Raw genomic sequence first — 25,208 nt, 5'->3', positions numbered from 1 at the left:
AGAAATAAACCTTGACCATAGCACAATAATTTCAAGAATGTTTTTACTCATTCATTCCACTTAAAATTTTTTCTTCTCTGAAGGAAATGCTCAATGATTGAATAGGAATATGAATATGAATATGAATATGAATATATATATATATATATATATATATATATATATATATACACACACACACACACACACACACACACATATACATATACATCATATACATATACATATACATATATATATATATATATATATATACACACGCACACACACTATACCAATGTCTATACTTAATTGGAACACTGATTAAACACATATGTATGAGTGTATAATATCTCTGCATCACATGGAATTTTCAAAAGTATTGTTCAGACTGTTGTAGTTGCTAAATGGCCTGTAGTACAGGACTTGAACAGATTTAACGGATAGTCAGAGTTGGAAGGGACCTTGTAGATCAACTAGTCCAACCCCCTGCCCAAGTGGGAGACCCTACACCATTTGACAACTGGCAGTCCAATCTCTTCTTGAACATAAGCTCTTCTGCAGCAAACCATGCTAAGATCAGAGAGATACGGTGGAGATTATACTTATCAGTTAAAAAGAGATAACAGAAATTTAGGAAGGGACAAAACCAATCCAATACTCCTAGCAGTTCCTGCAAAAAGAGGTACAAGTTTCTAGAATTCTGAACCATTTTGAAAAGACTTGTCAAAACTACTGGGTCAGTTTCTGAGATCACATTTAATTGTTATTAGATTATAAAGTGTCCTTGAGTAATGTACTATTATGAACTGTTCAAAATCATGGTGAAGTTGCAGCTAGGACTGATATGTGAAAGTACCAGAAGGAACTTCAAAAGCCAAGTGGAAACTGCCCTTGTATGAATCCATGTAGGATGTGTAAATAATAATTTTATAAAAATCCATCCTTTATTGTTTAAAGAATTGTATTAGCTCAGCCAATTGTTGTTTATTTCATAAACTGCTTAAATAAACCCGAGCTGAGCATTGTTTAAACTTAAATAAGGCATTGTTTGTCTTATTTTTTAGAGGAAGAAAAAGAATAATGCATTTTCTTATAGAAGCTGTAGCTTTATTCATCACACAACTATTGTACAGTGATGCATAACACATTCCTTTCTATAAATTGTCTCTGTGCTGCGAGGTAATTAATCAGCACAATTCTCTTTTGGCTTATTTTGAAATTAATCTCACCAGCTTTAGCTTAATTTGTAAGAACATATGAATTCAATTTTTTTTTTGCTTTTTAAAACTTATAGCAAATTACTTTATAAGGTGTTAAGACATTTCATTTAATAGCTGGAATAGTAAAGTGTATAATGGGCCAAAATGCATAATTGTAGTGGAGAGTGCAGGCTCCTGCATGAGGCAATGTACATTATCATTGGTTGCTGGGTGAGAAGGGGCAATCCCCCACACCTTTTTTTTCTGTGTGCTCTGTATGTTGTTCTGTGAGTTAATTGATGATTTACCTCATGATATATTATGCCTGACTATCTTGTTTGCTGTAAAATATATATATATAGATGTAAAATATATTTATTTATATAAAACTACAACTTCATGTCTGTCCCTGGCTCCCTTTGGACACCTGTGGTGTACTTCCCTGACATAAAGTGAGAAAATGAAGTTTGGTGAATAGATCGTTGTAACGCTTGATAGTTAATGTTTTACTGAAACAGGAAAGAGAACCAGAAATAAGTTGCAGCATTATTTCTTAGTCTCTCTACGATTGCCTGGAAAAAAATCACACTGGTTATTGCTATCAATTATTTGACCAGGAATAATTCATAAATATACACCCTGCAGGGGAATAACTGTAGCCATTTTAAAATGGGTGATGTCAAGACAAATGTGAAGATTTAATTTATGTCTAATTAATTTATGTTTAATTTATGTAATATGTATCATGTAGAGTATACATTCAGTTTATAAAATTATTATCTGTATTTCATATTCCTGCTTTTTCCCATATTACAAACTGCAATTCTGTGCAACTTTTGGTGCATCTCTGGGTGTTGCAACCAAAATAAGAAAGGCATGTGCTTAAAATTTTTTGCACTATGTTATACAGTTTTACCTGATAATTTTTTTCCCTCCAGGAAGTTGTCTAATTAGTAATAGATTCTGTTCATAGTATATCTCCTGAATTTGCATGACAAAAATATCTTCCATATACATTTGTTTAAATTAATTCTAAATCAGGTCCTGTTAGAGAAAGTAGATACAGTAAAAAAAAAAAGCCTTATTTTAAGTCTCTGTCATGCATGGGAACTTAACGGTCTTGCAGTCCACTGGGAACTGCATAGAGACATTAATGTATGTGTTCCAGGTTGAGCAACTGTGGGTCTTTGAAACTGTGCCATCCCAAGGGCTGTCTTTATTACTCCATGTGGAAGAATTAGTCATTGGGTCATTGCCTCCACAAAGTCTTCTCAAGACAACCCTACCCACAGTCCAATGTACTTAATACAGATGATCAAATGCAGATGAACTACCAACTTCAAACCTATAACTAGAAAGTGGCAAATAGTTTCCTATGGATTCAGCTAGAATTGTTGAGAAATTGGATTTTTTTAAAAAAACGTTAATTTTCATTTATCAACAAAGATAAAATACAGAAAAACAGGATTTTTATTACTGTGTTATGTATAAAAACACCACCAAACCACAGGCTGATTGAAATTTAGATGGAGCTATATTTGCATTTCAGAATAATTCACAAAATGGTTCCAACAGGACCTTGACATGATCACACAAAAGGCATACTACATTCAGTGTTATGGAAGCAATCTGCCTTTTTTGTCTCCCCCCCACCTCTAAATTCTATAGAAATCTCTATGGTACTTCAAAATGGAGTGTAGCATTAAACTAATTTTAAAACTGTATGTTCTTGCTTCAAAATTTCTTTTTGAAATGAATCAAGAACGACCTAGTCTTGTATGAATCAGCCAAATATCAGGTGCTTCTGCAGTTGGCCAAATGGTTCATGGTGAATCGTCCAGTTTGTTTATTTATGTCAGAAGCAATACAATCAAAATGAGACATACTATACAACATAACTTTTAAAATATAAAATACAAGATTATATAAAATATGTACAAGTTAAACAGATCTTGCCCAGAAATTAGCAACATTAATTGCATTGTACTGCGCTGCCATGAGGTCTCAAGTGTGCACTGATCAGGACACAAAGGGCAGGTGTTATACATATGTGTTTTCGTCTGCATATCACCACAAAACCATCTACTATAAAATATAATATACAATACAAATATGCAATCTCCATTGTTATATTACAAGCACAAATACAGTTAGTCCTCAACTACAACCATTCATTCAGCAATCATTCAAAGTTATGATGATGCTGAACAAATGGTGATTATGACTAGTCTTCAGAGTTCCAGCCATTGTGCTCCCATGGTCATGTGACCATGATCTGGACAATTGGCAACTGGTCCGTATGACTGGTTCCAGCACCCCATGATAACATGATTGTCATTTGCAATTTTCCCTGCTGGCTTCCCCAGAAAGTTGGTAGCAAAGCTGGCAGGTATGGTCAGAAGTCACTGGGATAAGTCTTCCCTACCTGTGCACCCTTCCTCACACTCTCTGTGCTTATGCTGGCCTCTTATGCAGCCCCTCACACCCTTCCTGAACCACACCATGCCTCCTGCATACCTTCTTCCACCCTTGGTGTACCTCCCTTGCACTCTCAGATAATCTGGCACCAGCTACTTTTCTTCCTGCCAGACTGGGACTTGCAACTTCCTGCTGGCTTTCCCACTGACTTTGGTTATAGGAAGCTGGCAGGAAATTGCCTCACCTAATGATCATGGGATTCAGTTAAGCATGGCAACTGGGCCAACTGCATCATTTAAAAAATGGAAATTCTGCTCCCAATTGCTGTTCTAAATCAAGGACTACTTGTATCCTTAAATGAACAAAATCCAGAGTAGCAATGAATAAAGTTTTACTAAGTACCCCTCCAAATTATTTTGGCTAGGAATACCAAGATTTTCCGTATTTATTTATTTAAATTTCAATGTCACCTGACTCCTCAGTGAAATTGGGTGGCTTACAAATCAAAGAGGCATAATGCACGTCATAAAAACGGAGCTGAACAGAAGACGAAACACCCAATCTTAATTAAACAAAACAAAACTAACCAGGTTGGCTGAAAAATACTGGGAGTTTAAGTCCACCAGTTTTAAAGTTGCCAAGTTTGGAGCCTCTTGTTCTAGATAAAAAGAGCTTTCCAAGAGGATAGCAGAGGCAGACCTTGGAGAGCACCCACCAAACAAAAGAGACAAGATAGTTGGTTCAATGATCTTGTTCATTATGTGGCAGTTTTTTCTTCGAAAAATGTGTGGTGCCATCAACACAACAGCAGAGAAAGAAATGGAAGTGGTTAATTAAAAACATTTTGTATATACTTGGTATAGGAAAATTACATTTAATAAAATGATATTAAAGTCAGGCCACATAGACCAAATGAAGGAGGAACATATAGAACTTTCTCAATGTAGCTCCAGAAATACACTTACCTCTATTCTGAGTTCAAAACACACCTCCCAAAATACCTCCTTCCTCACCTGATTTGTTAAAACCTTCCTGCTCTTATATTTTGTTAGAATGGGGGATGGGGAACCTGTAGACTTCAAAATATTGCTGATCTACATTTCTCAATTCATCACTGCTCAGTTGATTTTGTGCCATTGGGTTATTGCCATATTTAGCAACTATATTTTTCACAATATCTATCCCCAACCTGGTGCTCCAGGTCTCAAAATGGTGGATTGATCACTGCTGTAATTAATTCCATCCACTTTATTGCTGATCATGGTCTTTGAGTAATGAATACAAAACATAATAATTTGATCCTATTTATCTTTGCCTCAAATGAGAGTTCTTAATTTGTTTTATATACATTTGTTTTTTAATTCATTATTCTTGGATGTCAGGAGTCTTCTCGAATAGCAAAGTACAAAAGCATAAATATTCTTTTTATCCTGCTTCTTTGAAGTTCAGCTTCAGCTTCCTTAGTGTCATAGGAATAACCTAAAAACCACTGCCTGCATAATTCAGATCTTTCTATGGTAGGTATAGGCACATCATAGCATCTATATTATCTTTTTCAAAGTCTTCTTTGCTGCTCTGCCAAATATTAATTTGCAGCATTATTTCTTCATTGCTGGTCCTGCAAATTATAAACACAGTGATTACTCTTCATCAATATCTAGAGGTCAGAGATTTCTAAAATACTTTATGAAATAATTTGCTTTAGAGCTAAAATTAAAGGAGAGCAGCAGATTTCTTCTAGGTAACAACTTTTCCTAGCACAAATTCATTTTCTCCCAAAATGATTTAAATTAGATTTTGTTTTCAACATCCCTAGTACCGGGGAGGCTATTCCATAAAATAGGTATTGCTATGAGAAACTGTGCATCCAGACTTCTATCCTCCAGTCTTTATGGCAGTAAAAACTCTATAAATTATACTTGCTCCCTTTTAGAACACCCCAAATAAGATGCAGGAGGCAACTGCAGATAAACTCTGCCATAGAACAACAAGAACATCATCATAGGATATCTTGCATTATGCACACTGCTTTTCACTGAGATGTCACAATATTGTTTTCAAGGGTTTCATATGGTCATATAGCAGCATTTTGGCTAATAATAAAGATGGTCCTCCTTTCACAGTATCAGTTATGAATAATACATGTGTCATAACCGAAGAATTATCATACAAATCCTCTTAAAAAACATAGCAAGAGACAGAGAGCATTGCTCCCAAGTGTTGCTACTGGTGATGTAGCACATCTGAAATTCACATGACACGCTGGGCAGACTGTTTACATGGCATACTGAACCAGAAATTATATTAGCACAGTTTAGATTAGTGCATTATATAAATCCTGCTTGTGTGCTTAACTAAAGGTTCAATATGTCATATAATTGCAGGAAATCAGATGAAATCCGTAAGCTATGGAATAGTGCACTCTGCACATATAACTACACTCCTTCAAGGCAAACTAATGTCAGTGTCCATGTCCATATAATTTTTATGTAATTAATTTAAAAATTAGGAACCAAAATGTCAGTTTCAGGCCACCACAAAGAAATACTGAAACTCAGGTCAACAATCATTTTATGAGTTCTGTCGTTCACTGTTTTTAAAAAATATATTTCTTTGTTCCATTATTGGAATATTTTATAAAACTGCTACAAATATATTGATGAGCAGAAATATCAGCCCAGATACACTTTATGTTTTCAAAGTATTTATTTATAAAACTTTAGGTTTTATCAAATAAGTTTGCTACAATGATAAATGAAAAAATAGTCAGGTGAAAAATGTGGTTAAAATGCTTAAAATACTTCTGATTAATTATTTAAGAGTGTAACATAACAAGCATTTTGATTATCTGGAATGTATAAATGATAAACTATATTGACCTTTCTGTCAAAAGAAATGCAACAGTAGTGACACCTTGTGGTAATTAAGCACATTACATAAAGGACACATGTCATAAAGCACAAAATGATGCACCGGTAAAAAATCCCAAAGGTGCTTTTTCAAGATGCAACTGGACTTACTAGAAAGTCCAGTTGCATCTTGAAAAAACACCTTTAGGACAACCATGTCCTGAATGACTGAGAATCTCCATAGACACCAGGAGAAAATACAATTAATAAAAGACACTAGAAATTGGGTTTTCATTACAATCCTTAAATAAAAATGAGTAGTATCCATGAAATAGTGACATTTAGGATAGGGATATAATAAATAATTTTGTAGCTCTTTAAAAACAAATTTATTATTTCAATCTTTCTATTTTACCAGACATTGCTTTCTGATGCCATTATGCTAATATTACTCTTACAGTTGAACTGTGCAGAAACATTCACAACTCTATTATAGTCTCCTATCTTTTGGTTGTTATATATATGTTGATGTTATATATATATATAAGCTGATGTAGTCTCTGGTTGTTGGACTTGGGATGAAAACCTCCATACTTCTTCAAGAGCTCCTGAGTCTTCACATCAGATCCCATGTCCCATTTTGGCCAGTTTATTACATTGGCAGGGTTTCTGATTACTGGCAGATCATACAAATTGATGACATGGGTTTTGTTCTTCCCACTGAGCTAACTATTTAGGTCTTGACTTATCTTTGGGTGGTATATGATCAATACTGTCTTTCTTGCCTCCTCAATGCTTGCCTAAATCATTTCTTGATTCCCATGTGATTGTGGGATACCAAGGTACTTGTATCTGGTCTGTATGCTGCTATGTGGCATAGTAGTTCCATCCCATTAGTCTTAACTACTTTCCCTCTCATAACTATCGTCCAGTCACACTTCGCCAGTCCAAATGACGACCCAATGCCCTTAATATGGATCCATGTCAGGTTGATCAGAAAGTAGATATTTTGTACATTCCAGGCATACAACTTGATGTCATCTAAGTAAAGGGGGTGGCTGATGGTAATTCCACTCTTGAACTTGTATCCATATCCAGCCCTTGTGATTATCTGGCTGAACAGGTTCAAGCATATGCAGAACAGCAGCATGGACAACTTGGTATATGCTGCACTTGATGGCCACTTGTACGAGCCCTTCTTGAGTTGACTTCCAACTCAGGATTCAAAGTGGATGGTATGTAAGGAAGCAGGTCTCTAAGGATCGTAGCAAGTCTTGGTTTATTTTCTCTCGGTTTTAGTAGCAAGGATAATACAAAAGGGCAATTTCTTCCTTGCTTTAATTTAAATAATTTATACGCTGCTCACTCTCTTTGTGGTTCTTGGCAGCTAAAATATCCATAAAAACAATGATTAAAGTCAATATTCCAAAATAATAATAACATTAATTGACTGACTGAACAGATAAGTAATGGATTGCATTTACTATTATTATTTTGGAAATGTACTTCTAGCCTCCTTTTCCAATTGTTTTAAGCAGATGCTGTTGAAAACCAGCAGAGGGAGCTGCTGTTTGTGCTGTGGACACACAGTAACGATCATTGTCTTAAACTTGAAGGTAAACTATATAACATGAACCAAAATCTTTTCTCAGCCTAATCTTCATAGATACTTCATTGAGTGTGCATGTCTTGAATGGAGCATGCATTTGTAGAATTTATAGAAGAGGGAAAATAGAAAAACCTTTCATTTTAAAAAAAAGAATTTTCACTTCCTCAAAATAGCTTCTTGAAAATATTCAAGCTTGTTGCAGTAAATCTTTAGTCTCTTACCAGAGATATGAACAGAACTTATTTCTTTTCACGGAGATTCAAACCCAAACTTGATTTCATCAACAACAATTAACTATATTTCCACTACCTACATTTTTCAACCTTTGTATAAAACAATCCAGTGCATTTTTCACACTGCATCTTGAGCTTTCTATAGAAGTAAACTGCCAAATACAATAGAATTTGCTTCTTAGCAAATTTGCATAGGATTATGTTTTTAAAGTTGCATCAAGAATACATTATGGAGGTATGATGTAATTCCACATGCCTTCCTTTTTTTTGAGACTCCCAAATGTTTAATCACTGTGGATTTTCTAGAATCAATAAATGTTTTAAAACCCACAATTCTGTTTTTCTTACATGGCTCCTTTTCTCCCCTCTCTCCCTTCACCTTCCATTTTCCTGCATTCTTTCCCTAACATTTGGTTTCCCTTTTGTTCCCCCTAGTTGGACAGGATCTCTAAATTCTGATACCTGATTTCCATTCTACGAGTATTTGCATCAGCCTTTCCATTCTTCTTTGACTTACTACTACCCAGTAGTTATGTTACACCACAGTTGATCACATTTAATAACATTCATTGATTAAATGAATTAATCCCATTGTCTAAGTTCCCATTCACATGATGAACCATAATAGCAGAGCTATCCAATCACATTTCAGGTGGTATATTGCATAAACCCAGACATTATACAGGAGCAGTCATTAGGCAGCATTACAAAATAATAGATGCCTTTCCTGCTTTGCTGTGTTTTTGCACAAATATACAAACAACTTTGCTGTCCTGAATTTTGCTATTTGTAGTTAAATAACTTACCAACCTGATAAGTAAAATAGCTATTTATACAATAAACCTTTTCAATTTTCAAACTTACAGAAATTAAAAAATTCTAAGCAACATAAGACTATTTTGGTTTTATTTATCAAATTTCTACATCCCTGCATCTTACTTAAGTATCTAAGTATGATTTTGAAAACTATGATTCAAAGGACAGAAAATGTGAAGGTAATATAATTTCTGGATTTGTGAATCAAGGACTGGAAAGTTGCTTAGAAGCTTAAAGTGTTATTTTCTGAGTTTTTCAAATAAGAGCAGCATAATTCTAAAAAAGATATCCAGGGAAAGGAAAACTGTAATCTTATGATCTCTGAAAGAACATCCTAGAACAGGGGTGTCAAATTGGCAGCCTGCAGGCTGGATGTGTCACACGCAGGCTACACCTACCTTAGCGCTGTGAAGGGAAAAATGTTGTGACACATCATGTGATGGCAACGTGACGCTACAAGTTTGATACCCATGTCCTAGAACAGGGGTGGCCAAACTTTTTGGCTCGGGGGCCTCATTGACTTTTAAAATTTGACAGATGGGCCGCCACCTGGTGTCAAAATGCCTGTCATTACAAGTCAAAATCAAATGAATGCAATCATTCAATCATTCACATCAAACCTTAATTCTGTACCAATCTTTGGCGGGCCGGATTAAAGAGACCAACGGGCCGGATGTGGCCTGCGGGCCGTAGTTTGCCCACCCCTGTCCTAGAAGGTTTAGGACTGATTGGACTTCCCTCCTTGAAGTCAGAAACCAAATTCTAACCTTGGAGAATATAATCTGATATTCAGTCCTCTTCCAAGCCAATTCCTTGAGAAGCTGACTTTGTAAAATCCCCCAAAAAGATATAATAGGATATGTGAGAAAAATTCCTAGATCTAAGCATATAGGGCTAATGTGTTCCAATTCTAGATAAATTGAACTTATTTTTCCCATTGCTTACATGGAGAAATGCTTTCAGTGTTTGGATAGTTTAGCAGAAAACATAAGTAGGATACTGTTTTTATCTACTTGAATAAATCTAGTAGGATGCTAATTTGCCAGAAACTCTACTCTTAAAAGCCCTCTAAGCAAGACAATAGAATTCCTCTGCATAATACTTTTAGGTCCCAACATTTCACTGAAGAAATGTAATATCTAGGTTCTAAATGAAATCAGCACATTTGAATCAGTTTTCAGTTGACTTGTGCCTTTCTTTTCCACATAGTCAAATTGATCATTCTATTTTTAGAGAAAGGAATTTTAAGTAAATATTTAAAAGAACTTAACCTGATTTACAATGTAAATCGTCTTTGTTTAAATATATTCCCCATGAAATGTGATGTTGCTGCTCATGCATGAGCACGCAAGCAAATGTTTAAAACAATCTCCTTGATCCAGGCTGACATCTTTTTCTTTTTACTATTTTTTAAAGTGGACACAAAAAAACACAAAAAACCTTCAGTCATCCAGGTTCTTATTTTTAAAGCTAAAGTTTCTATTTTAAAAACATGAACTCATGTCTTTATAAGAATGGCATCAATTTAAATATGTTGATTCAGTTTCCAATGCAATAACAAATTCCTTGGGTTATATTTTAGTCAGGTCAGCCAAATGTATAATCAAGCAGTTAAAAAATGGAAAATTCTTTTACATCCTGGGATAAAGAACATTTTTCCTTATTTTGTGAGCTTGTACTAACGTTGTTTTGCCAATATTCTGTCTTTCCTATGGATTTATGAAGTAGATTTTAAGGATCTTTGCCCCAATACAATCTTTATTGGCTATTTCTAGTCCTGCTAACCTCAATTCATCCTGCCTAGGGTTATTCAGCATCTAATAAATCATAAAGACTGGACATGGGCTCATAAGCAAACTGAATAGCAGTCCTGGGGCTTTCCATAAGGATGTGGTGGGCAGTTTGGCCCAGGTTTTAGTTGCAGTTTGGAATACGGTGGGGGCAGAGGTTTGGAACCAGTGTCCCAATGTGGTCTCTCCTGTGCACTGATCCCATGGTGCCTCTTAGTTTCCAAGGAACCCAGGAAACTAAAGTACTAAAAGACATGTTTAGAGAATTGTTGGAAAAAGACAAAGAGCAAAGTTGACAGAACATGAGAAAGAGCCAATATTTGGGATTAAATTTTGTCTATAAGAGCAGCAACATTATCATTATTTCTCTGCTGGGTCTACTAATAGCCATCTAACAGCCTATTCAGAATGACTCATTCTTTGTTTGAAAGGGACAGGAATATACCAAGGGATCTTGCAAAATCTATTCTAGTTATCTGATGTATAAAGTCATTCAGATTTGCTTGGAGTTGCATATTGACTAAACAACTTCAGTTGAGATGCTTGGGGCAGTGTCTTATCTGGAATGAGTTTGATCTTGTGACCCCTGATTAAGTGGACAGAGTCCTTCAGATGATGAACTTAGCCACCAGTTTGTTAGATCTATGACTCTACTGGGTTGTTGATGTTGCCCTAGAAGTGGCATGTGACTGACTCTATAAAGTGGTGCCAGCCTCCTTGAAGAAGGGTTCCTCCTGTCTTAAAAGAGGTCCTGGACTGCTCCCAACACAAGAGGGCCATCATCAAAACCAAAGTTTTTCATTCAGCCTTCAAAGGAAGGTCACTGAAAAGATGGTTGGGGAACAACTTCAGAAAAACCTCGAGGAAACAGATTATCTGAACCTGTTTCAATCATCTTTCAGAACATTATAGACTAGAGCACAGACAATGCAATGATTGCACTTGTTGATAACCTTTGGAAGGGCCAGGATGGAAGCAATGCAGTGTATATCCAGATGCTTCTTCATTGCTCAGCCATGGTCAGTACTATAAATAGAATCCTTCTGAAATGTCTGTGGAAAGTCTGTAATAGTTGAAATACTGTGTTATTGTGGCCTCCTCCTTTCTCAATAATCAATTCCAAGAAGTCAAGTCCACAGACCCTCAATTGTAGTGTACCACAGAGCTCCACATTTTCACCTCTCCTGTTTAACAACTACCTGATGTCACTGGGTGAGATCATCCAGTGATTTGAAGTTTGGTATCATCTTTGTAAAATTCATACCCAGTTGTACATTTTAATCTCAGGTTGTCCAAGTGATGGTGTCCAAATTCTGATTCAGTACTTGAAGGCTGTGTGGATCTGGATGGTTAGGGACTCACATTCAATCCTGAGTAGCATTTAGAGTTTCTGGTCCTGGGGATTTTTCATTTCTAGTCTTTAATGAACTATTATTTTCCAACTCAAGACTGGTACACAATCTGGAAATCTTGAACTCACTGCTGCTGCTAAAAGGTCATATGGCAGATGTAACAAAGAGTTATAGATTCATCTAGATGGCCTGTTGCACCCATCCTTTGATTGGGAAGCCATTTTAGAAAAATCTTTTTTTTTATGTAGAAATAATACACATTTCTACCTTTTGTTTTTGAGTGAACACACTATTCCAAAAACCTTTAAAAATGGAGCAGATTTTTTTTACCTGATTTTTTTCTTACCTGGTTTTTTTTCTGAAAGTAAAATGTATGTTTTTAATTCTGAAAATCTTTATTTCAAAAATATTTCAAGTTTATTCTTAGGACTATACATGTAAAATTAAACTTACTCAACAATTGCTTCCAGCCTTCATCAACGAGTTTTTAATTGTGATATTTCATATTGCAAGTTTAGAAAATCTAGGAAGTATACAAGCAAGTGAAAAATGTGTTTGTATGTATTAACATGTTATACACATGTTCAGAGGTATTTGTGTCTAGGCAGATTATTTTAGACATCACATCCTAAACTTGCTTGTTTTTTTTTTTTTAATATAGTTATTTAGAAAAAACTTCCTTCACCAGTCTATTTTCTTCAGCTTTCAAATTCTCTGTGGTCACTTTATGGGCTGGGCCAGGAAACAATTTTGCAATCATTTATATGGTTAGGAGTCATGTATGAGTCAACTTTTTTCTTGCACATTAAGAAAGAGTCTTTCAGCTATTTCCATAATCTACAGCCATTAAACTGGTTTTTATGATTGTGGATTTATTAACATAAATTTGTTATTTTTTCCCATCCTCACTATACAAGATCAGAAGAGATACTATTTTTCATATTCTTTTTCTTGGTGATTTGTTTCTATTTCTATATAAAAATGTAGAGATTAGTATAGATTGATACTTTAATTAATACTATCTCTTCTGCTAATAAACCTTTGGGCAGAGAATGTGGAAAAACATCTAATATTTTTATGGACAAAAACTGAGAATCAGTTTTTCCTGCTACTGTAAATATATGAGGCTTTATTTTATCTGATCTTATATATTTCACAATATATGTTTTTTGTTACACTTTTAACTGTATTTTCATATTTTTAAATAACATATTTATATCAAGATATTGCAAACTGTTTTGAGAACAGGATATGCAGTAGAAACATAGAGTAGGTTTTTTTCTCATATAAATAAAATATTTGTATTGGATAGATTGGATATATTCTGCTGAACACAGTGCAGCATCTTCACTAAATGTATTAGATTTAGGTTTCAAAATTTATATAATTTTAGAAGATACATAACTAGTCTTAAACAGAGGAACATATAGCTCTTATGTTATTGGATTATAATTAACCATAAGTCATAATTGGCCATGCTGATTTGGTGTGGTGGACAAATTCAGTAACATGATATATATTGCTCATATATTATATAACATCATACAATATCATATATTGCTGATCTCAACCCCCAGAAGAATGATAAATTTAGATGTTATGAAAAGGGCACACATGAAGTCCAATTGCTTGTTTGTAAAAACTATTCTATCCTTCTTGTTGTCTAGTTTGTATAAACAATCATTTAAAGCCAAATCATTGGGATTTTTTTTTTGAGATATTATGGAACACAATTCATGTAATGTTACTTTCAATCAGTCACATGTTTATATATTTTATTGGTCATAGACCAATAAAGTAATGTTAGGGTTCTCTTTTCTTTGAAGTAAATCCTACAATTTGTAATGGGTCTCATTCCACAATAAATATATTAGGAGATATAGTAAAAAGACTATGCAGCAATCTATTTATTTTTTTAAAAGTGGTGCTGCCACAAAAACTGTTGAACACAAACACATTTGTCCAATTTTGATGCATCACAACCACTTTACCAGATAAACATAATATAGACGTGAATAAGAAGTATTATATTACAGATATTAATTCCTGGGAGTGGAAAGAGGAAAAGGGGGAATACATTTCTTAGGCATTAAGGCAAAACTCTGTTTTTGCTGTAACAGACTAACTTGGAAACTCAGGCAGTAAGAACTTTACAGTATGTCCAAACCTCTTGCCTGTTCTTATCACATGAATAGCATTAAATTGGGAATACTCAATTATATATCAGAGATCAGCCGAGCATGCTGTTAATAATTAAAAAGATTAGCTCACTGGATCAAAAACCATTGGGATGATAATTGCAATTAGCATTCATGATTTAATGCACCAGCTATGTTTAAGAAAAATATCTAAAGTATGTTCTAAAATGGGGTTCTTCAACAGTGAGCAAAGAATATTCCAAAGGGGAGGATAGCTATAGTAGCCTTATATACTGCTTTACAACCCTTACAGAGTCTGCATATATCCCCCATCAATCTAGGTCCTCATTTTACTGACCTCAAAAAATCCCATTCTTGGATAATCCACTTAGGTTTAGGGTTGCAGATCCATGAATTCAGAGAGAAAAATGGAGATTGCCAATGGATTCGGATCCCATGGGTATGGTTAGGAGGGTGCATACTTTTTGAATGTGCCTTATCTACATTTCTGGAGAAAATAATGGGAAAATATGATTAGCGGAATATCCACTTAGGGCCTAAGAGGACTTTCCGTGTATTGCATTTTCCTATGTATTTTCTAAGGAAATGTAGTTAGGGCATGCTTGAAAAGTACATGTGATCCTAACCATACACATGATCTCCAAATCTATTGGCGATATCCATTTTACTCTGCGAATTCATGAACAACTAAACCTAACCCTAGGTGGATTTTACCCAAATAGGATTTTTCCATGCTCGAAAGGCAGGCTCGAAAAGTATGCATGCTCCTAACCATACCCATCAGCTCTGAATCCATTGGCAATCACCTTACAGTTAGGTCTCCATAAATTTGTAGAGAAAAAATGACAAGTTTCCTAGTAAAATACATAGGAAATCAATCGCATTGGCGATAACTCAACGTAAGTTTAGGGTTAGGTCTCCATGCATTCAGAGAGCAAAATGGTCCTTGCCAATGAATTCATAGTCCATCATTATGGTTAGCAGTCTTCCTTATCTACGTTTCCTAGTAAAATACATGGAAAAATCCTATTTGGGTGTAATCCACCTACAGATAGGTTGAGTTGTTGATGAATTTGCAGGAAAAAAAGGTCATTGCCAATGGATTTGGAGCTCATGGGTATGGACTGTAGGGTGGATACTTTTTGAGTCTGCCTTATCTATGTTTCCAGGGAAAATACCGTGTTTCTCATATAATAAGGCTGGGTCTTATTTTTTTTTTGAGCCCCGAAAAAATGGCTAGACCGTCTTTTCGGGGGTGACTTAATTCCCCCCCTTGAATCCTCGGGCGGGCGGGTGGCGACGGCTTGGATGTTGACCTCGGCGTTGGTGGGGCACTTCATATTGGGAGACCTTCTGCCACCGTTGCTTTCCCTTCTCCCCGTGTTGCCGCAGCGTTTGGAGCAACGCCATGGCGTTTGGCGCAGCCACACAGCATTTGGCACAGCCATGTGTGGCCAGCCAGGGCTCCTCCCTGCAACCAGAGCCCGGCGGACACACTCGGCTTCAGGCGCTCCTGTCGCCACCTTTCCGGGCATCATTCGAAGGCAAAGCCCATTCTTTTAAAAACGACGCCCTACTACTGGTACCACAAAGCCTCCCCTGCCCGAGAGGGCAGCCCAACCCTACGTGGGGAGGCGAATTTCCCGGGGCCGCAGCGCAGGATCGGCCCACCCCGGGAGAAGCGCCCAGCCACCAGGCCTGTCTGGCGCTGGGCAGAGCACAAAGAGGTTTGCTTGGGGCACCCAGCACAACTGACAGGCGGGCCTTCCTGCCTGGCGGCAGAACTCTGGCCAAGGCAGCAAGCGCCTCCCCGCCGGGCCCTCTGCTCATCTTGCCAGGGCCGCGCCAGAGCTGGGAAAGCGAGCTGCAGGTGCGCGCCCGCCTGCCAAGCGAAAGAGCCGGACTGACCCGAGCTTGGCTTTGCAAGTCCCTCCAACCCAACCCCAAAGGGGCCACCGGGAGAGGCCGCCCGAGGCAGTGATTGCGCCCCCATCCGCGGACAGGGAGGCAAGGCGACGGCAGCAGTGCTTCCCTGGCCGGTGGGTCTGGCGGAGAGAGCCCAAAGCCGCCCGTCCTTTCCACCCCTTGCCCAGCCCGTTCCCATCCCCACGCATCTCCAAACACGCCGGCAGCTCCAAACGCTGCAGCGGCACGGGCATCGGCGCTCACTCGGCGGGGCTCAGCTCGGAGGACGCAGCGTGGGCCGTCGCCTTGCCTCCCTGTCAACAGATGGGTGGACGCTATCACTGCAAAATAGCCATTGCCAATTGATTCATAGTCCATCATTTTGGTTAGCAGTCTTCCTTATCTACGTTTCCTAGTAAAATACATGGAAAAATCCTATTTGGGTAAAATCCACCTAGGGTTAGGTTGAATTGTTGATGAATTTGCAGAAAAAAAGGGAAATTACCAATGGATCTGGAGCTCATGGGTATGAATAGGAGTGTACTTACTTTTCGAGCTTGCCTTATTTACATTTGCTTGGAAAATAAATAGGAAAATCCCATTCATGGAAAATCCACTTAGGGATTTTGCTTCATTTTGCTCTGAGAATTCATGGAGACCTAACCTAATTCACCCTATCAACACACTGACTAATTCTTCTAAGTGGGGTAAAGCTTGTGAATAGTTTTCAAAGCAGTTATGCACAGGTCTTACAGTTGTTCGAAGAAGATGTAAATAAAACCCTTTCAGTTGATGTCATATTTCCAGAGTTATTTTTATGCTACCATATGCTCAGCTCTATTTTTTAATTTTAACTTAAAAACAATGAAGTATCTCAATTACTTTTTGATAATTATTTGGCAGTTTCCCCAAATTTATCAATTCTCATCTTTTTCTTCTAAGTAAAATATACAATTGCCAGTAACTGATCAGTTTTAATCATTCAAGCTCTACATTCTTCTTCTTTAAGACTTCAGGTAATTCTAGATTTATGACCATTTATTCAGAGTAAATGAATGGTGGTTATAACCAGGCCTCAGAGTTTTGGTTGTTACAGCACCCTCATAGTCACATGATCACAATCTGGGCACTTGGCAACTGTCTCATACTAAAACTGTCTCATACTAAAATCAGTTGCAATTTCCAACAATTACATGATTACCATTTAAAATCTCCCCTGCAGGCTTTACAGAAAATCAACGAGGAAGCAGTAAGGAAAGTCACAAGTCTCTAGGTCAAGTCTCTCCCACTTATTCACCCTTTCTTTAGCTCTTTGGTACACTCACTTTGCTGGCCACTGGCACACCCTAGCACCTACTTCAAGACTTGCCATATTTTCCTTGTTCCCTTCCTGAGCTCCTCTCACACACTGCACTCCTTCACATCTTTCCCAACCCTTACTGCACTTCTGTTGCACCTTTATGCACACCTCTGCACTCCTATGCACCCTCCCAAAGCCTTGCCACACATCTTTTACACCTTTTCCCTAATTCCAGCAATATCTCACACCCTTGCACAACCCATTCTGCTGTCTGCCACCTGGCAGCAGCCACTTACTTGCCTGTGGCCTGCTTGTTAGCTGCCTGGGACTTGCAAATTCTTCCTGGATTCCCACTGACTTAGTTGTGAAAGGTGGCAGGAGGTTGCTTTGCCTGGTGACCATAGGATATGGTTAACAATGGCAACTAAGACTACAGGGATTGCCATTGATATACAATGTGTACAATTCTTTTCTCAGCGTGACATACTTTGGGGGGGAGGAGGAAACTTTGGAATGTCAGACCAGACATCAACAAATTACTATCTCGTAATAACCAAGGTCATCCTAACAAGTGCTGGCCAGAGACTGGAAGAGGTTACCAGGGAGAAGCCAGAACACCTAATTGGATAATGTGACAAGGATGTGGGGAGCTGTCTAATCTTTAATTATACTAAAAGCACAGGAAATAACCAGAGCTGGTTTGTTTTTCAGCTGGGCTGAAATTATGTACTCAATAAAGCAGTTCTTTGAAAAGCTAAAAGTTTCAGAGTTGCTGATTGATTGGATTCATTATTTGGAACCTTGACACAATGCTGTTGTGCTTTGATGATGGCAAGTCCAGTCCCAATTGCCATCATAAATTGAGGTTTATCCATGCAGTATTTCTACTTTGGTGTCTCCATGCTTACTAATCTTCTCTTCTGGGATAGGCTGATGCAGCCTAATTGAGAAAAAGTAACATTTTAAAAAGCTTCCTATCAGTAACACTGATCAAGAGCGGGCAAGAGATCAGAACCCTAGCTTGGCTAGTTGCAAATAATATGCAAATGAATAAGCTAAAACTGAAATTATATGCAATACTGCCTGTTTTTTTAAATAAAAAAATCTAAAGTGGCATTATACACTGAATTTTTAAATCAAATTCTGAAAACACAGAAAGCCTCAGTAATTGCAAACAAAAAGTCAACATCTGTTAACATCAGAACAATTATATAACAATTCAGACACCCTAAATGGTTAAGAAAAAGGGTAGCAAATACTTAATGCAGTATCTACCATGTGGTAGATACTGCAAAATAACGTGTGATTTAGTGATTCCACAGAAGCAGTTATTCTATAGCAGGCCTGCCAAACTCGCGGCCCATGGGCCAGATATGTCACGTGCTGGTCACGCCCATGCCTGGTTTAGTGAAGGGGGAAAAAGTCACAATATGTCACATTGACACTGCCGTGTCAATGTGAGTTTGACACGTCTGTTCTACAATATGCCCTTGAAATGTTAAATTAATAAAGCAAAGGGTGTAGGGGGCGTGCATAAGCGCACCAACGTGCCTACCGTCCCTGTCCTATTGTTTCTCTTATTCTTTTATTTTTCTTATATGTACCCATTTCATGTATTCACAACTATGTATACACTTATACTTATTATCTTGTAAACAATTGGCAAATCAAATAAATAAATAAAGTTTGACTCTTGAACAAAACAACAAAATTTGGATATATTGTTCAGTTGTTCAGGTAACTGGTACATATTATATTAAGTATATGCAAATTTATACTTCATGTGAATAATACAAATTAAACAATTTTGAGACAAGAAGATAGCAATCTTTTATGAGAAAAGTAATAAGAGATAAATAAAGGCAGAAGTCTTTTATTAATGGAAGTACAATAGCACTAAAGTAACCTAAAGTGTTTCCCTTAAGATGAAATCAAAGGAAATCTCCCAGCCCATGAAAATCACATGTAGATTTTCATCAGAAAAGGCTAAGATGCTTTCTAAATATTGTGTTTCTGCTGCCATATATTAATCATCCAGGTTTTTGCAGCCCAGATAGTCTATTTTGTAACTTTTGCAGAGAAGTTGATGGCAAGATCTCTCTGGATGGACCTCGCCTAACAAGCAGCATCATTTTAATTGGTTAAGCCACAAACAATTGATAACAGTGGTTATTTTCTCAAAATATACTCACTTGACAACCCCTGGTATCTTTTTTCTTGCTCAATTGCCCATCTCTCTAGATCTGAGTTCATTAAGTGGGCATTCCTCTCAGGATAAGGCATAATGAGAAACATCCAGGGCGCTGAAGATCTGTCGTTTTTCACTACCAATCCACCAGTACCAACTACAACACCGGAATAACCAGTACCAACTACAACACGGAATAACACGTGCTCCACGAAGAACCTACTCCAGAGGTGTAAGCTCATCCTCTCTAATCCTCTGCATAGGGAAACCGTCCTTGGACAATTCTGAATTTGCTGCCATGACGACCCCCCCACCCCACCCCCGTCTGTCTTGGAATTTGAACGCCGGCAATGATCCAGTTTTAACCGTATTCGTTCCTTGGAAAGTCCGCGCTTACTCGCAGGCCGCCGCCTATAGTATCACCTCAAGATTTCACGTGCGCAGACCGGCCGTTCATTCTCGCGCTCTCCTCGGTGAAGCGTTGAAAGAGGCTGAAGCGAAGGGCCGAGTCTACCGCAGACACGGAGGAGAGGCACTCGCGCTCATGCGCGCTCTTTCCGCCGCGGTCACAGCCAGCGGTGGGTTCTCCTCCAGCGCATGCGTCCTTTCCTCCGGTCTTGCTTAGACTATTTGAACAGGAAGGCGGACATATTTGTGAGAGGGCTCCCTCCTTGATTAGCTACCGTACTGAGGCGATAGTGACTACCCTGCTGCTTTGTACTTTTTGCCTTCGCTCATCTCTGCAGTTGGAAGGAGCTTGCATTTTTTTCCCCCCCGTTCTCTTTTCTCCCCCGCCCCCCCCCTACCCCCACCCCGGCGCCACGACGGACCGAGGTGGGGCAGCAGCAGCGGAGCAGCGGAACTCTGGCAAGCTGCACCTACTCCTCCGGGACTTTTGAATCCCGGTCAGCATCGGGGAGAAGAAGGGGGAGAGAAACGCAGCGACCGGAGAAGCCGCGACAGAGGAGAGAAAAGGGAGCGAGGAGAGGAAGAAAGCATCTCAACCGTTACGCGGTGGCCGAAGACAACTCGCGCATCTGGAGAGCGAAAGCGGAGGCGTCGGCTTGCTTTCCCTGACCCAGAAGTTGGGGGCTAGCGGGGCCTCTGAGGCGGCTCGCCCGCGCTAACCTCCGCCGTGGCTTGAGTACGAAATGAAGCCGTGCGCCTCCTCAGGCCCGAGTCTCGGTGGAGGGAGCAGCTGGATGACGCTCCGCTGAGAAAGTTTCCTGTTTTTCATGGTAGGCCTCGCGCTTTTCCTCCACCCCTTCTTCCCTTCTTTCAAAGCCGCTGCTGTGCAGCTAATACCCAAAGAGAAGCGGGAGGAACCGCTACGCTGATCGGGGGAGGAAGAAAAAAAAATGTGGTTCCTTCGACGCAGGGCCTCGGGCTGGAGACGAGAGCGCACCGGCGGGCCAGGGAGCACAGCCTAAGAGACTCCGCGGGGCAAACCGAGAAGGCGGCTCCCCCAGGACCGAGCAGCGCCCCACTTCCCGTTTTCGACGTTCGCTTTTGTCGCGCGACGATGTGTAACGGGGGGAGGACAAGGGACGACCCCAGCCAGTCTCCGGCTCTTCTCTGAGAGGGAGAGCTCAGGGAGACCAACCCCCCCCTCCTCCTCCAGATTTGATTTCCTGTGGATTAAGGAAGACCGCCTCGAACTTCAGCATTATGTCGACAGGAGAAAGCTTTGAGTCCCGGTTTGAAAAAATCGGGATGATGATAAAAGACCCCAAATCTGAAGTGAATTCGGACTGCTTACTGGTGAGTGGCATTGACTTCCTTTTTGGTTTCTATTAAACGGGGGGGAAGACTTCCTTGAGGGTTTCCCCCACCCCACCCACCCACCCACCCTTTTAAATGAAAGATCTCGGTTGCCTTTTTATTTCTGGAAGTTTAAGCCTTGCATGTATGGATGATAGTGATTTGAAGAAGGGCACTAGAAATATTTTGACAAAGCCTTTTTGCATCAGCACTCAGTCTCAGGCAGTTTTATTTTCTCAGAATAATTCTTCTAGGCTTATGTTTGGGTCGAGGCCCACTATAGGGAGTCCTCCATTTATGACAATTAGGATTGGAAATTTCATCACTAAACGATGCAGTTATTAAGCAAGTTGCATCCAATTTTATGACCTTTTTTGCTACAGTTGTTAAATGAATCACCATGGCTGTTAAGTGAATTAATTCAGCTTCCCTCATTTAACATTGCTTGTCCAAAGCTCCCTGAGAAGTTGCAAATGGTGATCACGTGACTCCCAAGATGCTGCCAAGGTATATGGTGGTTGCCAAGTGTCCAAATTTTGGTCATGTGACCACAGGGAGGCTGCAATATTTGTAAACGTAAGTCACCTCAAATGATTGTAAGATGAGGAGTACCTGTAATGTGTTGTGGAACCCTTTTGAGAATCGGAAATTAGTTCAAATAAGTCAAATAAATTGAATTATCATAAAGAAGTTAAGATGATTGTATGATTTATGTGTTTTCCAATCAATAGAATCCATGTACTGTCTGATATTGAAAGGGTTACCCTAGAAGTTGATGGAGGCTTAACATGATATTAACACAAAAAAATTCACTGTTACAAAAATAAGATTTAGCTTTCTTATTTGGACTTATTTACATGACTGCATGTACTGATTTAGGGAGTGATACTGTTATGCTACTATTAGGGATGTTTTCAAACATACTAAACTGAACATTTGGTTAGTTAGTGGCTCAGAAGTGAACCTATGTAGCTTGTTTATGGCTCTGTGGTTATTGATTCAGGCACTTGGTTAAGTAAATAAACTGTACTTCAGTTAACCATGGAATAGCTTGTTGTATAAATATAGCTGGGGGGAGTATGGTAGAACATAGGTTCCTAACCAATTAAGATTAGTCCAGGTAGGCAATGGTTTTCTATCCTACTAAAGAGACTGATTAAATTGGTGTATGACACATTGAATTTTAGGTAGCTGAATTAGGTTTATACCCTTGTGCATAATTTCATTTTTCATATTAACCCACTTGAATAAGTCAATATGACTTCTTTGTCCTTATTTTTTCCCCATAATAAAAATGTTGTAACTTTAAAATAGAATAGAATAGAATACTTTATTGGCCAAGTGTGATTGGACACACAAGGAATTTGTCTTGGTGTAAATACTCTCAGTATACATAAAAGAAAAGATACATTCGTCAAGAGTCAAGCATCATAAGCAATCAAATCATACTAGGAAACAGTCAATATAAATCGTAAGTATACAAGCGACAAAGTTACAGTCATGCAGTCACAAGTGGGAGGGGATGGGTGATAAGGAGTTATGACAACATTAACGGTAATAGTAGTGCAGACTTTGTAATAGTTGAACAGGGTTGAGGGAATGTTAGATTAAGTCCTCAAAACTATTATGGCAGAGTGTACAACATCAGGGTATAACAGAACTCTTTCCAGTGTACAATACTGGAAAAAAAAAGAACTGAAAGTCACACAGCAGCGCAAATTAAAGAATCAACCATATTTTATCTTTATTTTGTGGTTAGTTTATAAACTTTATAATCATTGAGGACAAGTATATTTGAAAATAATTATTGAAGAAGCTTAATATAAGAGAGTAGGCCATTGTTTTAATTGCCTTTCTATCCAATCACTATATTCTACTTTAAAAAAAAATAATCTGCCTTTCGTTATTATCAGTTTTTGCCAAATGCAAAATGATTATATTTTCTTTCTTTTATAGACAGGAGATATCCATCAGTGCATTAATAGGCTACTGAATATTCAGCACACACACACACACACACACACAAACTACAGTTCTCTAGGTACTCCTGTTATGGACCTGATTTTTATTTATATATGTGTGTGTAGTGTATGTGTATTATCTATATAAATCAGGTGCATAACAGGAATACCTAGAGCATTTTGCTCCTTAAAGTCCCCTAAATTTCCTCAGATCTCCCTCCAGTTTTGAAAAATGCTATTAAGCTGTTGCACAAAGCCTGGAAATGTCCTTGAAATGTTAGAAGTTTCTCACTGTTGGGCATAATATTGATATGAGAGCACTGCTTGTATCAGTTGTTCATACTAAATGCTTTGTGTGTTAGGCTGATGATTGGGGCAGATTCATTTGACTGTTACTGTGTACCATTTGAATTTACTTCATGGGAATGATATTTTTTTTAGCATAATCATTGATGGTTACACTAAGTCCATAATCAAGAGTAACTAACTACTAAATGTCTTATCAAGTAATAGAGATGTGTATGGCCTGTAGTGAAGTAGGAAAATGCCTGATATGAATTAGAGTTTTTGCCCAACTAGCTTAGTAGGTTTTTTCTGTTTATAATTGGGTTAGGTTCAAGATAGTTATTTTGTGTATCTAATCTAGAGAAAATGGTATTTTAATTTGGGAATAGTGCTGGGAGCACAAACATGCTTTTTGTTTATAACCTTAAACTAAATGTGTTCTTTTCCTTAATTTCATGGCTGCTTTGGAGGACAATAATGTGACACTTGGAAAGGACATAGGCCTGTGATGGTGAACCTATGGCATGCCATTTGTGCAGGCACACGAGCCCCAGCCAAACCTACCTGCACTGCACATGTGTGCATCTCCCAGCTGATTTTTGGCCTGTTTGAGGCCTTTTTCGCCCTCCTGGGGCTCAAGGGAAACCTCTGCAGCCTTTGGAGGCTGAAAAATGGGCGTTCTGGAAATACCGGAAGTGCCGAAACTAGAAGTGCTGAAATGGGCCCGTTTTTCGGCCTCCAAAGGCTGCAGAGGCTTCCCTCAAGCCCCCAGGAAGGCGAAAATGCCCTCAAATGGGCTGAAAATCAGCTGGGAGGCGTGCACATGTGCAGTCCAGGTAAGGTAGGTTGCGCGTGCATGGGCAGGGGGTGGGGTGCATTGCATTGTGGGTGCTGATATGCGCATACGCTTTCAGTACACCACAACAAAAAGGTTCACCATCACTGACGTAGGCGCTTTAAGTTGTTGCAAGTAGGTGTAGCATTATTCAAATAGCTTTCTTGGGATTGAATTAGCCTTGATGCAGAGAGTATACTCTGATATTAAGCTAAATTCTAAATTAGTGGAAAAGTTATAGCAGATCACTTCTCACCAGATGCTGCTCTGCCCTTGTTCTCCTGGCTCTTTTTCCCCTCCTCCTGACATTATTGGCTCTTTCATTTTGCATTTTGAAAACAAAAGCCTATGTACATGTATAGTCTATAATAGATATAGTTGGGTTAATGTTTTCATTTTACAGCTGTGTGAAAAAGTTCTGCACGCTTTACGGTTTACTGTTTATGACATTTTTCGGATAGGCCGTTGATTTTATGATATTTTATGCTAACTGCTATGCAAATATTGTTATATTGAAATAAATACTGGTGGTTTTTTAGTGAAAAGCATAAGCTTTTTGCAATTTG

At 38.4% G+C, this 25,208-nt stretch overlaps 1 protein-coding gene and 1 long non-coding RNA gene across 2 annotated transcripts in view; one reads left to right on the top strand and one right to left on the bottom strand.

Annotated features, from left to right (window-relative positions):
- Positions 1-2,696: 2,696 nt before the first annotated feature.
- On the bottom strand, positions 2,697-20,359 carry LOC148131450 (uncharacterized). Its single transcript, XR_015748869.1, has 2 exons — positions 19,805-20,359; positions 2,697-5,217 (listed from the first exon to the last, which is right to left on the bottom strand). It is a non-coding gene; the product is annotated as an uncharacterized LOC148131450 (long non-coding RNA).
- A 54-nt stretch (positions 20,360-20,413) lies between these two features.
- The window catches only part of ROCK1 (Rho associated coiled-coil containing protein kinase 1), a 79,972-nt gene continuing 75,177 nt past the window's right edge, over positions 20,414-25,208 (top strand). The window contains exon 1 of the mRNA XM_087960079.1: positions 20,414-21,561. Within this exon, the coding sequence (XP_087816205.1) occupies positions 21,469-21,561 (93 nt within the window). The 5' untranslated portion in view covers positions 20,414-21,468. The remainder of the gene's footprint in view (positions 21,562-25,208) is intronic.

This window comes from Notechis scutatus, chromosome 3 (assembly GCF_049901735.1).
Source record: "Notechis scutatus isolate UNSWTSFEM ecotype Mainland chromosome 3, rNotScu1.2, whole genome shotgun sequence".
In the NCBI taxonomy this organism is placed as follows: domain Eukaryota; kingdom Metazoa; phylum Chordata; class Lepidosauria; order Squamata; family Elapidae; genus Notechis; species Notechis scutatus.
This window is presented reverse-complemented; position numbering and strand designations above follow the sequence as displayed.